We start from the raw sequence: 15,601 nt of genomic DNA, 5'->3' as shown, positions 1-15,601 counted from the left end.
ACACCCCTAATATAAATATATATATGTAAATATATTAGAGATGTCCGATAATATCGGACTGCCGATATTATCGGCCGATAAATGCTTTAAAATGTGATATGGGAAATTATCGGTGTCGGTTTCAAAAAGTAAAATTAATGACTTTTTAAAACGCCGCTGTACGGAGTGGTACACGGACGTAGGGAGAAGTACAGAGCGCCAATAAACCTTAAAGGCACTGCCTTTGCGTGCCGGTCCAATCACATGATATCTACGGCTTTTCCCACACACAAGTGAATGCAAGGCATACTTGGTCAACAGCCATACAGGTCACACTGAGGGTGGCCGTATAAACAACTTTAACACTGTTACAAATATGCGCCACACTGTGAACCCACACCAAACAAGAATGACAAACACATTTCGGGAGAACATCCGCACCGTAACACAACATAAACACAACAGAACAAATACCCAGAACCCCTTGCAGCACTAACTCTTCCGGGACACTACAATATACACTCCCCGCTACTCCCCCCCCCCTCCACCTAAACCCCAACCCCGCCCACCTCAACCTCCTCATGCTCTCTCAGAGATGCATGTCCCAAATTCCAAGCTGCTGTTTTGAGGCATGTTAAAAAAAAGAATGCACTTTGTGACTTCAATAATAAATATGGCAGTGCCATGTTGGCATTTTTTTTTCCATAACTTGAGTTGATTTATTTTGGAAAACCTTGTTACATTGTTTAATGCATCCAGCGGAACATCACAACAAAATTAGGCATAATAATGTGTTAATTCCACGACTGTATATATCAGTATCGGTTGATATCGGAATCTGTAATTAAGAGTTGGACAATATCGGAATATCGGATATCGGCAAAAAAGCCATTATCGGACATCTCTAATATATATGTATATATATATATATATATATATATATATATATATATATATATATATATATATATATATATATATATATATATATATATATATATATATGTATAAAAAGGTTATAAAAAGGTTGTTAATAATCATACACAACAAATAATATACACTTAATTAAAAGGGTGTTAATAATCATATACAACATATAATACACACTTAATAAAAAGGTTGTTAATAATAATATACAACATAATACACACTTAATAAAAAGGTTGTTAATAATCATATACAACATATAATACACACTTAATACAGCACAAAATAAGGTTAATGTGATTAAGAATGAATACAACACACAGTAATTGCATTATTATTGTAACCATGGCAACAGCGGTCATCTCAAGGGCAATGTGTCATATATACTGTATGTATTATTTAAAAATAATGTTATTAATTCATTGTTTTCTTCCTATAACATATATATAATTATATATTTGTAATGATAATAGCAATTCAAAATGAGTATATTTTGAACTATGCAATATGTTTTCAAACTATAATACATTTACAAAATAAATAAAATTAACATATTTTTAATTGTTATAATGCACGAGGTCTGGATTAAGTGAAGAATGATATTAATAATAATGATGGTGATAATAATAATGATGATGATAATAATAAGAGAATGAATAAGAATAAGAAAATTGATGGATGGATGCTTGGATGAAAATAATGGATTAAGTGAAGAATGCACTACTATGGCATTTCCACGATGTGAAGACGTGATAATAATAATAATAATAATAATAATAATAATAATAATAATAATAGTAATGATAATAATAATGATAATAGTAATGATAATAATAATATTAATAGTAATAATAATTGTAATAATAATATCAATAATGATGATCATAGTAATAATGATATAATAATAATAGTAATGATAGTAATGATGATAATAGTAATAATGATAACAATAATAATAGTGATAATAATAATATAATAACAATAATAATAATAATAATAACAATAATAATAATGACAATAATAATGGATTAGCTAAGTGCAAAGAGAAAGAGATGATACAGTATTATCTGCTAACAGATGCTACCTGGTGGTTGTTAATGATTCAGTCACGCGCAGGATTCTCACAGGAATGAGGCAAAAACTCATGCAGACCCACAGATATTATATAATAAGACTTTGGTATCTGCATCTTTACCCTGCAGTATCGCACTTTGCGGTCATCCCCAGAAGTACTGGGGATGACCTCTGTTGCCATGGTTACAGAACGGTGCCCTCTCCAATCCCCTTTGGAGCAAACATTTTTGTTGTTGTAGAACTTTCTAGACTGTTTGTGGCGTGTTTCCAGAGAAGAGAACCGACAAGTCGGCCGTCTCCGGCGCCATTCGCCTCCAGATCAGCGTGGAGATCGAAGGGGAGGAGAAGGGGGCTCCGTACCACCTGCAGTACACCTGTCTCCACGAGGTGACTCCGCCCCCGCACCTGTGTCCCCCAGGGACGGGGCTAACCTTTGCCTCCTGTGCACCAGAACATGTTCCACCACGTGACGGAGGTAGAGGGCGGAGTCAAGATCCCCGGGACGCGCGGCGAGGAGGCCTGGAAGATTTACTTTGACGAGCTGCAGCAGGACGTGGTGGACGAGTTCGCCATGCGCTACGGCGTGGAGTTCATCTACCAGGCCATGACGTAAGACAAGTCACATGACGCTCAGCTCTTAAAGGGGAAGTGCACTCTTTTTTGGATTGTTGTTCACAGTCATCATGAGACAAGAACACACACCTTTTTTTTTAGGGTTGTAAAAATGATTGAAAACGTGTGTGAGTTCTAATCATGGCAGACTTGGTAACAAAGAGGACAATTTTTGGACAAATGACATTTCACAACCTTATCTTTTTGAAGCTGAATATACTGAGAATGAACTGCTGCTTCTAGAAGTGAGCATGTAGGAAGGGTGAGACGACGGAGCAGACGGAAGCTGAGAAAGTGAGGTGAAAGTGACTTTGACAATATTAATGTGGAATTGGAAACCAAGCTATTTTGACATAAACGGAGTGCTTACCCAAATAAACCGGAAAAAACGTCCCTGGCCAGCGAGTGAGTCACCTTAATATTGATAATGATACACACAAATGACGTATTGTTGACGGTTTTTGAATGCATTTTTAAAGTGATCTAGAGGTAGAATTGATTGCTAACATTAGCTGCATTGCTAGCTACCAAGAACGAGACAATTTTCACAAATTAGAATGCAAAAAAAAAAAATACTTTTGTCGTCTTGTCTCATGATGATTGTGAACATCACATGCAACATTACAAAAAAAAGTGCACTTCCCCTTTAAGAAGAACAAACATTAACTTTTTGAAAACAAGGAATTGATACACTGGGAACCGATTCTGAGCAAGAGCCGCTTTTCCATTGCCGTCCCTAATTGCCAGCACTGGATTTAGTGGGAATCGAACCCGCTGCAGCGGCACACCTGTGAGGGAACCTTCCTTTTAGTACTACTTGGATCAGAGGTACTGTCGATCCAGTGCCATGTTTCCATGCCCATGTCGCACGTGACGTCAGCTCGCATAAATCACTCAAGCAGCACTGAGAGCAGACTGGGCAAAACTCCCTCCGAGTCAACTTGCCATTTTCAACAGCAACAAAGCAAGTGTGCTCGGTAGGAAACGCTCCGACGGAAAATAAGGCGCCGCTCTTCCAGAATGCTAATTTACATTGGATTTGCGATAGACGGGCTACCGTTAGCATTAGCGCTTTTACATGGCGGTTTCAACACCTCCAAATGTGTTAATTAAAGGTACAACTAAGATGAATGTTACAGTCAAACATTTGGTGTGTAATAGGCACAGTATAAACACTTTGTAGGGCGTAACAAAACACATTCAGCTTCCTGGAACTTACCTTGGAGAGCCGATACAGGACTGACTTCTAATGTCTGCTCATGAAAGTCAGAAGTCTGACAGTAAAATAAGTGGACAAAATAACTTTTTATTATCAAACACAAACATTTATTAAAAGTACTAAATGTTGCTACGTTGACTACCAGGACCTCGAGTCACCATAGCAGGATGTAAGTACTGGTGATACACATTCTAAACATGCTAACTATAATAAATGCAGTGTTAGGTTTGATAGATCACGTTGTGATTATATTTGCATTTCCTCCCTCCAGTGTTGTGCACGTTCGTGAAGACAAATACGTGAAAGGAGTTAGTAGATCTAAGTCTGTTGTAGTACAAGTACACACTGTGAGTACTGGACTGTGTACTCCTCCCATGTCAGACACTTCTCCTGCCTGTGGTCCAAGTACACCATGTCAGGCGTGCCGGCGGTTATGAGCACCTTGTTGGCCAACATCAACGCCTTCTACGCACACCCCAGCACCACCACCGCCGTCTCCGCCCAGGCCAGGTTCGCCGCCTCCAACTTCGGGGTGAGTCGGGTTCAATGTCTTTAGAGTTCTGTCTGGTTTCTGGAACCGCGACTCAAATGGTCGATGAGGTCTACTTAAGACAAGTACCAAGTCCTGGTCTTGTCTGGTGATCGGATCATTCAGTTCCTCACAAATTATTATTTTTCAATGACATCAAATCAATTTGTGATTTTATCAATTTCTTATCAACGTTTTTAACCTCAGGAAGCAAAGGATTGCAGCAAAAATTGTCAAACAAACACTGTGGTGATGTTTTACTTGTTTATAGCACACCAAGTGGTACCTCTGGATTGGGGGTGGTGGTTCCTCTCTTTAAGAAGGTTAACCAGAGGGTGTGTTCCAACTATGGTGGGATCACACTCCTCAGCCTTCCCGGTAAGGTCTATTCAGGTGTACTGGAGAGGAGGCTACGCCGGATAGTCCAACCTCGGATTCAGGAGCAGTGTGGTTTTTGTCCTGGTCGTGGAACTGTGGACCAGCTCTATACTCTCGGCAGGGTCCTTGAGGGTGCATGGGAGTTTGCCCAACCAGTCTACATGTGCTTTGTGGACTTTGAGAACGCATTCGATCGTGTCCCTCGGGAAGTCCTGTGGGGAGTGCTAGGAGAGTATGGGGTATCGGACTGTCTGATTGTCAGAACTTGGTCCGCATTGCCGGCAGTAAGTCAGAACTGTTTCCAGTAAGGGTTGGACTCTGCCAGGACTGTCCTTTGTCACCGATTCTGTTTACAACTTTTATGAACAGAATTTCTAGGCACAGTCAGGGCGTTGAGGGGAACCGGTTTAGTGGCTGCAGGAATAGGTCACTGCTTTTTGCAGATGATGTGGTCCTGATGGCTTCATCTGGCCAGGATCTTCAACTCTCACTGGATCCTGGATCGGTTCGCACCTCGGAGATGAGAGTCAGCATCTCCAAGTCCAAGTCCATGGTTTTCGCCCGGAAAAGGATGGAGGGCCATCTCCGGGTTGGGGAAGAGATCTTGCCCCAAGTGGAGGAGTTCAAGTACATCTGAGTCTTGTTCACAAGTGGGGGAAGAGTGGACCGTGAGATCGACAGGTGGATCGGTGCAGCGTCTGCAGTAATGAGGACCCTGTGTCGATCCGTTGTGGTGAAGAAGGAGCTGAGCCAGAAGGGAAAGCTCTCAATTTACCGGTCTATCTACGTTCCCATTCCATCCTCACCTATGGTCATGATCTTTGGGTTATGACCTAAAGGACAAGATCACGGGTACAAGATCTACTTTCCCATCCTCACCTATGGTCATGATCTTTGGGTTATGACCTAAAACACAAGATCACGGGTACAAGCGGCCCAAAAAAGGGTTCTCCTCCCTCAGGTGGCTGGACTCTCCCTTAGAGATAGGGTGAGAAGCTCTGTCATCCAGGAAGAGATCAGAGTAAAGTCACTGCTCCTCCACATGGAGAGGAGCCAGAGGAGGTGGTTCGGACATTTGGTCAGGATGCCACCCGGACGCCTCCCTGGGGAGGCGTTTAGGGCACGTCCAACCGGTAGGAGGCCACGGGGAAGACCCAGGACACGTTGGGAAGACTATGTCTCCTGGCTGGCCTCGGGATCCCCCGGGGAGGAGCTGGACCAAGTAGCTGGGGAGAAGGAAGTCTGGACTTCTCTGTTTAGGCTGCTGCCCCCACGACCCAATCTCGGATAAGTGGAAGAAGATGGATGGATGGACAAGAAGTGTAAAAATAAGTGTAGAACTGAAATGCTAACGTTGCTAACAAGTGAGTTGGCACACGCTGCTGTTGATCATCTCTTCTGTCACTTCCTGTTCCTGGCCGGCTTCTGGTGGAGCAGATGGACCACTTCCTGTTTGTGTTTGCTGACACCCGCTTCAAACATGGTCTGGTTTACACCCTGGCTTCTCGCCACGTCCAGACTCTTGGATGCTGGCCATCGCCGCGGCAACAAGATGTGTTTTTCCTGCTTGGCACAACTTCTTATGTCTGCCTCATGTCACACACAAAGTGAAAGTGAAAGTTGTCATGATGTTAGCAGACGTGGTGGTTGGTGCTGCCAGGTAATGCTGTCATTAGTCCTACTTTCATCCCCACATGTAAAATAAAGGGGAGCCCTCCAGTGAAAAAAAAACTTGTTGCTAAGCAACCAACTTGTGAATCAAAAGTAAAACGTTACGTGAAGAATGAGTCTCACCTTGGACAGAATGTTAGAAATTCATTCATTTGTGTCCAGATCTGCACCAAAATGTCAAAAGACTCTATCCACAGCACTTCTACTGGTTAAAGCGAGTACTGCACGCCATTTTGTGTCCATTTTTCATTCATATCCTTCCTCATTTTTACATTTCTATTGATTGATTGTTCCTGACTTCACTTCCTGTTTCGTCCCCAGAGGGATCGCTTTGTCAAAATTCTGGATCAGCTACACAACTCTCTTCGTATCGACCTGTCCATGTACAGAGTGAGTGGTCGCCACCCCTTCTTTATCTCCAAACTATCTCAAAGCTGCTTGCTCTTTATCTTAAAAACTCTCATTCCTGTGACATGTTTGACGTACAAATGCTTTAATGTGTGAGTGTGTGTGTGTGTGTGTGTGTGTGTGTGTGTGTGTGTGTGTGTGTGTGTGTGTGTGTGTGTGTGTGTGTGTGTGTGTGTGTGTGTGTGTGTGTGTGTGTGTGTGTGTGTGTGTGTGTGTGTGTCAGAACAACTTTCCAGCTAGCAACAAGTCCCGCCTCAGTGATCTGAAGTCCACAGTGGACCTTCTGACCAGCATCACCTTCTTCAGGATGAAGGTACACACAAGACACCTCTTGATCTTTACTAAGTGCTCACTTGCTGAACGTATTTTTCGGACTATAAGGCGCACTTGGAATCCTTTCATTTTCTCAAAAATGGACAGTAAGGCTGAAACGACGCGTCGACGTAGTCGACGTCATCGGTTACGTAAATACGTCGACGCCGTTTTTGTGCGTCGACGCGTCGCATAATGACGTCACATTACCGTCATGGCGAAGCGCAAAGCAGACGATCAAAGAAGACGATGCGAGCGGTGCGAGCGAGGGGGGAAAAGCATGCCAAAAGTGGTCAAAAGTGTGGGAGTATTTCAATAAACGGCCTAATAATGTTGTTGTATGCACACTGTGTCGAGCGGAAATGGCCTATCATAGCAGCACAACGGCTATGAACGAACATTTGAAAAGAAAACCATCAACTAGTCAATCGTCCGCGCGAGCATACGTTGTCATCATTACACAAAAACATGAATGTGTCATTTGTATCTGCTAGGGGTGTAACGGTACGTGTTTTGTATTGAACCGTTTCGGTACGGGGCTTTCGGTTCGGTACGGGGGTGTACCGAACGAGTTTCTAAGCTAAAGCCTTAACAAGCTGCTTTGCTCCGTCTGCCTCTGTCTCAGCACGCAGCATTGTCCCACCCACACAACCATCTGATTGGTACACACGCAGCATTGTCCCACCCACACAACCATCTGATTGGTACACACGCAGCATTGTCCCACCCACACAACCATCTGATTGGTACACACGAAGCATTATCAGCCAATCAGCAGTGCGTATTCAGAGCGCATGTAGTCAGCGCTTCAGGGTGGAGCAGATAGGTGTTTAGCAGGTGAGCATCAGGCAGCGGACTCTCCCCAAATGATAATAAACACCTCCCAGTCAACTACTAGTAACATCACTATGAGCCCGTTGACCTTCTAGAAACTTAAACTGCAGCTCAGCTCACTCGCAATCCTGGCTTGAGGTGAAGGCTAATTAGCTCTCAGTTCCAGCCACATCGACCCCTTCTGAGCGCCTATTTTCAGCTGCTGGGAATATTGTAAACAAGAAAAGAACCAAAGCATGTAGACATGCTAACCTTTCTTCATTACAACTGTTAGACACTCATTTTGCACATTTTAAAAGCAATACTTAATGTTTACAGTGCTCCAGAATATTTATATTGGCACTTTTTTGTATTGGATGTTTATCTTTATTTTTGCACATTTTAGCAAATAAGCAATACTTTCACTTTTGTTGAAATGTTTACACTGTTACAGAATATTTCGTTTTGCACTTTTTTGTATTGGATGTTTATCTTTATTTTTGCACATTTTAAAGCAAAATAAGCAATACTTTTACTTTTGAAATGCTTATACTATTGCAGAATATTAAGATTTGCACTGGATGTTGACTTTTATATTTGCACATTAAAAAGCAAATAAGCTACTTTTAATTTTTTTAAATGTTAAAAGTTTTAAATGTTTACATTGTTACAGAATATTTAGTCATGTTGTTGTCAATGTTGACTGAGTGGCCATACTTCTTTTTTTTTGTAAATAAAAGCCATGCCTTTTGAAAAAACGGGCCTACATTTATTTTTTCATCATTTTGAATAAAAAAATAATCGGTAAAAGGAAAAATAATCTATAGATTAATCGAAAAAAATAATCTATAGATTAACCGATTAATCGAAAAAATAATCTATAGATTAATCGATAGAAAAATAATCGTTAGCTGCAGCCTTAATGGACAGTGCGCCTTATAACCCGGTGCGCCTAATGTACAGAATAAAGCTGGTTGTGCTTTCCGACCTGGAAGCAATTTTATGTGGTACATGGTGTCATGATAGGTGTGACCAGTAGATGGCAGTCACACATAAGAGATACGTGTGGACTGAAGGTTGATGCCTGTTACATAAATGACGCTAGCAAGTACTGGTAAGCAAGAAACACCAAAACTTTGATGTTTTATTGAAATATAGAACATTACACACAGCGCTCAAAAATCTGTCAAAATGTTTTAAGACGACTTTGGTAAGCTACGAAGTCGGCGCATTACGTCCTGTGCTTCAACATACGGTATTATTATGGTGTGTGTACAAAACGGTGCATCCTGAAGAGACGGTCAGGAAGCATCTTGAAGATGGTCTATAAAACATAATCTATGAAACATTTTAACCAAAGAACCAGCATGACGTACTATGTAGAGCAAATGTAAAGAAAATAATCATAATATGACTACTTTATAATCAGGTGTCAGGTGTGCCATACGTCTTCCTATTTCTGGGGCTGAGGTTGCCCAGGTAGTTAAAAAGCTCTTCGGTGGCAGGGCGGTGGATGACATCTGTCCAGAGTTTTTTAAGGCTCTGGATGCGGTGGGGCTGTCTTGGTTGACAAGACTCTGCAACATTGCATGGACATCGGTGGTGGTTCCTCTCTTTAAGAAGGGGAACCGGAGGGTGTGTTCCAACTATCGTGGGATCACACTCCTCAGCCTTCCCGGTAAGGTCTATTCAGGTGTACTGGAGAGGAAAGGACGTCGGATAGTCCAACCTCGGATTCAGGAGGAGCAGTGTGGTTTTCATCTGTGTCGTGGAACTGTGGACCAGCTCTATACTCTTGGCAGGGTCCTTGAGGGTGCATGGGAGTTTATCAACCAGTCTACATGTGCTTTGTGGACTTGGAGAAGGCATTGGACCGTGTCCCCCGGGAAGTCCTGCGGGGAATGCTCAGAGAGTTTGTTGTATCGGACCGCTCTGATCAGGATCAGAGCTTTGTCCGCATTGCCGGCAGTAAGTCGGACCTGTTTCCAGTGAGGGTTGGACTCCGCCAAGGCTGCCCTTTGTCACTGATTCTGTTCATAACTTTTATGGACAGAATTTTTAGGCGCAGTCAGAGCGTTGAGGGGATCTGGTTTGGTGGCTGCAGGATTAGGTCTCTGCCTTTTGCAGATGATGTGGTCCTGATGACTTCATCAGGCCAGGATCTTCAACTCTCACTGGATCAGTTCACAGCTGAGTGTGAAGCGACTGGGATGAAAATCAATCCAAGTCCGAGTGCATGGTTCTCGCCCGAAAAAGGATGACGTGCCATCTCTGGGTCTGGGAGGAGATTTTGCCCCAAGTGGTGGAGTTCAAGTACCTCGGAGTCTTGTTCACGAAGGGGGATTGTGAGATCAACACTCGGACCGGTGTGGCGTCTGCAGTGATGTCGACGCTGTATCGATCTTTCATGGTGAAGAAGGAGCTGAGCCGGAAGGCAAAGCTCTCAATTTACCGGTCGATCTACAATCCCATCCTCACCTATGGTCATGATCTTCGGGTTGTGACCTAAAGGACAAGATCACGAGTACAAGATCTACATCCCATCCTCACCTATGGTCATGATCTTTAGGTTATGACCTAAAGGACAAGATCTACATCCCATCCTCACCTATGGTCATGATCTTTGGGTTATGACCTAAAGGACAAGATCACGGGTACAAGCGGCCGACACGATTTTCCTCTGTCAGGTGGTGAGGCTCTCCTTTAGAGATAGGGTGAGAAGATGTGTCATCTAAGCCTCCCTCCCTTGGGAGGTGTTTAGGGCACTTCCGACCGGTCGCAGACCACGGGGAAGACCCAGGACACGTTGGGGGGACTATGTCTCCAAGCTGGCCTGGGAACGTTTCGGGATCCCCCGGGAGGAGTTGGACAAAGTGGCTGGGGAGAGGGAAGTCTGGACTTCTTTGCTTAGGCTGCTGCCCCCGCGAACCCACCTCGGATAAGTGGAAGAAGATGGATGGATTGTTATTGTTATATGCGTGTTACTGAGCTGTGGTGTGGTCCTTCAGGTGTTGGAGCTGCAGAGTCCGCCCAGGGCGTCCACGGTGGTGCGAGACTGCGTGAAGGCCTGCCTGAACTCCACCTACGAGTACATCTTCAACAACTGTCTGGAGCTCTTCAACAGACAGTTCCAGGTCGCCGAGCAAACTGTTAACACCTGATGACAGCGTTACATATAACCGCCATCTTGGTCCAATAGTTCTTCTTCTTCTATTTCTTGCAGCCTGAGCCAAAGAAGAAGGAAAAGGGAGAAGTGGATGAGGAAGAGGAAGAGGAGAAGGGAGAAGAGGAGAAGAAGGATGAGGAGAGCCCGCCTGAAGAACAAGGCCCCAGCATCCAGAACCTGGACTTCTGGCCCAAACTCATCACGCTCATCGTGTCCATCATGGAGGAGGACAAGAGCTCGTACACGCCCGTCATCAACCAGTCAGTGGAAATATTGACTTGTTGGAGTGGTTATTGTCTGATCTTTCTGCTGTCTTTAGGTTCTCTCAGGAACTAAACGTTGGTAAGGTTAGCGCTGAAGTCATGTGGACGCTCTTCGCTCAGGACGTCAAATACGCCCTAGAGGGTAAAGTACATTTGGTTCTGTCCCCTTGTGCTTCTTCACTCGCGTCACTTCTTTTCTTCTGCTTTAGTTTTGGCTAAAAGTCAACGTGATCGCAGGAACCATGGTGAGGTGTTAGCGTGTTAGCATCACGTGACCGTTTAGTCTCCTCTAGAACATCTGCTAGTTTACCATGGACCTTTAAACCCGCCCACCTCTCTCTTTACCATGGACCTTTAAACCCCGCCCACCTCTCTATTGACCATGGACCTTTAAACCCCGCCCACCTCTCTCTTTACCATGGACCTTTAAACCCCGCCCACCTCTCTCTTTACCATGGACCATTAAACCCCGCCCACCTCTCTATTGACCATGGACCTTTAAACCCTGCCCACCTCTCTCTTTACCATGGACCTTTAAACCCCGCCCACCTCTCTATTGACCATGGACCTTTAAACCCCGCCCACCTCTCTATTGACCATGGACTATTAAACCCCGCCCACCTCTTTCTTTACCATGGACATTTAAACCCCGCCCACCTCTCTCTTTACCATGGACCTTTAAACCCCTCCCACCTCTCTATTGACCATGGACCTTTAAACCCAGCCCACCTCTCTCTTTACCATGGACCTTTAAACCCCGCCCACCTCTCTATTGACCAATGACCTTTAAACCCCGCCCACCTCTCTCTTTACCATGGACATTTAAACCCCGCCCACCTCTCTTTACCATGGACCTTTAAACCCCGCCCACCTCTATTGACCATGGACCAGGGACGGCGTGGCGAAGTTGGTAGAGTGGCTGTGCCAGCAATCGGAGTGTTGCTGGTTACTGGGGTTCAATCCCCACCTTCTACCTTCCTAGTCACGTCCGTTGTGTCCTTGGGCAAGACACTTCACCCTTTGCCTCTGATGGCTGCTGGTTAGCGCCTTGCATGGCAGCTCCCGCCATCAGTGTGTGAATGTGTGTGTGAATGGGTAAATGTGGAAATACTGTCAAAGCGCTTTAAGTACCTTGAAGGTAGAAAAGCGCTATACAAGTATAACCCATTTATAATTTATCATTTACCTTTAAACCCCGCTCACCTCTCTCTTTACCATGGACATTTAAACCCCGCCCACCTCTCTATTGACCAATGACCTTTAAACCCCACCCACCTCTCTATTGACCACGGACCTTTAAACCCCGCCCACCTCTCTATTGACCATGGACCTTTAAATCCCGCCCACCTCTCTATTGACCATGGACCTTTAAACCCTGCCCACCTCTCTCTTTACCATGGACTTTTAACCTTTAAACCCCACCCACCTCTCTATTGACCACGGACCTTTAAACCCCGCCCACCTCTCTATTGACCATGGACCTTTAAATCCCGCCCACTTCTCTATTGACCATGGACCTTTAAACCCTGCCCACCTCTCTCTTTACCATGGACTTTTAAACCCCGCCCACCTCTCTATTGATCAATGACCTTTAAACCCCGCCCACCTCTCTCTTTACCATGGACATTTAAACCCCGCCCACCTCTCTATTGACCAATGACCTTTAAACCCCACCCACCTCTCTATTGACCACGGACCTTTAAACCCCGCCCACCTCTCTATTGACCATGGACCTTTAAATCCCGCCCACCTCTCTAATGACCATGGACCTTTAAACCCTGCCCACCTCTCTCTTTACCATGGACATTTAAACCCTGCCCACCTCTCTATTGACCAATAACCTTTAAACCCCACCCACCTCTCTCTTTACCATGGACCTTTAAACCCTGCCCACCTCTCTATTGACCATGGACCTTTAAACCCCGCCCACCTCTATCTTTACCATGGACATTTAAACCCCGCCCACCTCTCTCTTTACCAATGACCTTTAAAACTCCGCCCACCTCTCTATTGACCAATGACCTTTAAACCCTGCCCACCTCTCTGTTGACCAATGACCTTTAAACCCCACCCACCTCTCTGTTGACCATGGACCTTTAAACCCCGCCCAACTCTCTATTGACGAATGACCTTTAAACCCCGCCCACCTCTCTGTTGACCAATGACCTTTAAAGCCATCATCCTCACTTATCATCCTCCCCCTCATGCTTCTTCATGCTGTCATTCTTCTTCATGGCGACACCATGGCAGTGCCCGGCACCTACCACATCCGCAAGCTTGACTTCCACCCTGGTACGAGGACAGGAAGTGACGCGTGTTGTGATGACGGCCATGTTTTGACGTGACGTTTCCACAGAGCACGAGAAACACAAAGTGTGTAAGGCGGCCGACTACATGAACCTTCACTTCAAGATCAAGTGGCTCTACAACGAGTACGTCGCCCAGCTGCCTGCCTTCAGTGGCGCCGTTCCCGAGTACCCGGCGTAAGTAAGATTTTCTGTCCCCGCCTCCTTGTGTCCATCTGTTTATGTCCCTTCTTGTGGTTCTTCTAGATCATATGGATCTATTTATGTCCCTTCTTGTGGTTATTTTAGATCATGTGGATCTGTTTATGTACACTTATTGTGGTTTTGCTAGATCATATGGATCTGTTAATGTCCCTTCTTGTGGTTCTTCTAGATCAGACCTGGGCATTCTACGGCCTGCGGGCCGCATCCGGCCCTTTGCGCATCCCTGTCCGGCCTGCGTGAGGCCAATCATAAATTACAAAATAAATTTCAAAAAGTATCTATGTCGAGTGTGCAATACAACGGTGCTGCTTTTGTTTTGAAAAGCGTTATTTGTATTACTTCCGTGTGGACGTATGCGCGTGTGCGATTGTGAGTGAATTGAATGGCGCAATCACAAATTACAAAATAAAGTTTAAAAAACATCTATGTCGTGCGCGCAATACAACTGTGCTGCTTTTATTTTGAAATGTGTTATTTATGGCCGTATGTCCGTGTGTAACCTGTGCGTGAAGGTGCATAGAGACAAGTGATGAGACGCTAAAAAAAGAAAAGTTGATGGCGAATGCCGTGTTTTCAACAAGACATGGACTGGCAAGTATTTCTTTACATAAATTAAAGGTAAAGCCGTGTGCTTAATTTGTGGTACACAGCTTGCTGTGTTTAAAGAATATCATTTTAATCGCCACTACACGATGAAACACGAGGGAAAATACCGGAATCTATCTGATGAAGCGCGCACAAGGGAGGCTGATGCGTTGATGGTAAAACTGCAAACCCAACAAGGACTTTTTGCCATATTTCACACCCCCAGAGATGCAGCCGTCAGGACAAGTTTCGTCATTTCTCACAAAAGCGCCAGAAAAAGTAAGGCGTTTTCTGACGGAGAGTTTATTAAGGAGTGCTTATTGGACTTTGTTGCGCTGATATGCCCGGAGACTTGGACTGTTTTTCGCTAACTTTGGATGAGAGCTGTGATGTACGTGACACCGCCCAGCTGCTCTTCTTCTTACGTGGGATAACTGCAGACTTTCAAATCACGGAGTAGCTGGCAGCCATGCAGTCAATTAAAGAGACAACCACAGGTAAAGACTTGTTCACAGAGGTAAATGCATGTTTGGACATGTTAGGACTGAAATGGGACAAGCTTGCAGGTGTGACAATCCAATCCACTTTATTTATATAGCACATTTAAACAACAAAATGTTTCCAAAGTGCTGCACAACAATATTAAAAACAATATTCAAATATTATCCTTAGCTCCACCAATGACTGAATAAAAAGAAAAAACAATTACATATAAAACCAATATAAAAAACAATATAAAATAAATATGATTAAAAACTATTTTTAACAACAGATGGTTGTCCAAATCAGACGGGGAAAAATGTTGGATAATGCAGGATAAAGTGACCATCAAAAGCAATCTGCTTTTGTATAAAGTTAAGTTAGGTTAAATTAAATTATTATTATTATTATTTAATTATTATTATTATTATCATCATTATTATTTATCTTACGGTATATCAAAAATAATATTGAGCAAAATTTAATTGAAATATTGTCGTGTGGCCCTCCAGCAGTGCTCGGGTTGCTTATGCGGCCCCCGGTGAAAATTAATTGCCCACCCCTGTTCTAGATCATATGGATCAATCTGTTTATGTCCCTTCTTGTAGTTCTTCTAGATCATATGGATCTGTTTATGTCCCCTCTTGTGGTTCTTCTACAAAGTAGATCACGTGG

General features: G+C 43.9%; 1 protein-coding gene across 11 annotated transcripts in view; it reads left to right on the top strand.

Moving 5' to 3' along the window:
• LOC133652193 (protein unc-13 homolog B-like) overlaps nt 1-15,601 on the top strand; it is a 151,271-nt gene that overhangs the window by 69,075 nt on the left and 66,595 nt on the right. For 9 of the 11 annotated variants that reach the window (XR_009826537.1, XR_009826538.1, XR_009826539.1 and 6 more), the window contains exons 11-20: nt 2,252-2,367; nt 2,432-2,589; nt 4,193-4,343; nt 6,711-6,779; nt 7,021-7,110; nt 10,931-11,056; nt 11,146-11,348; nt 11,408-11,493; nt 13,602-13,643; nt 13,708-13,834. Coding sequence is in view for 7 of the 11 variants with exons in the window: in XM_062050668.1 (XP_061906652.1) it covers nt 2,252-2,367; nt 2,432-2,589; nt 4,193-4,343; nt 6,711-6,779; nt 7,021-7,110; nt 10,931-11,056; nt 11,146-11,348; nt 11,408-11,493; nt 13,602-13,643; nt 13,708-13,834 (1,168 nt within the window). In the remaining 4 variants the exon portion in view is untranslated. The remainder of the gene's footprint in view (nt 1-2,251; nt 2,368-2,431; nt 2,590-4,192; nt 4,344-6,710; nt 6,780-7,020; nt 7,111-10,930; nt 11,057-11,145; nt 11,349-11,407; nt 11,494-13,601; nt 13,644-13,707; nt 13,835-15,601) is intronic. The other 2 variants (XM_062050669.1, XM_062050667.1) reach the window with 1 other exon arrangement.

The sequence above is a fragment of the Entelurus aequoreus genome, linkage group LG06 (assembly GCF_033978785.1).
Source record: "Entelurus aequoreus isolate RoL-2023_Sb linkage group LG06, RoL_Eaeq_v1.1, whole genome shotgun sequence".
NCBI classification, from domain to species: domain Eukaryota; kingdom Metazoa; phylum Chordata; class Actinopteri; order Syngnathiformes; family Syngnathidae; genus Entelurus; species Entelurus aequoreus.
This window is presented reverse-complemented; position numbering and strand designations above follow the sequence as displayed.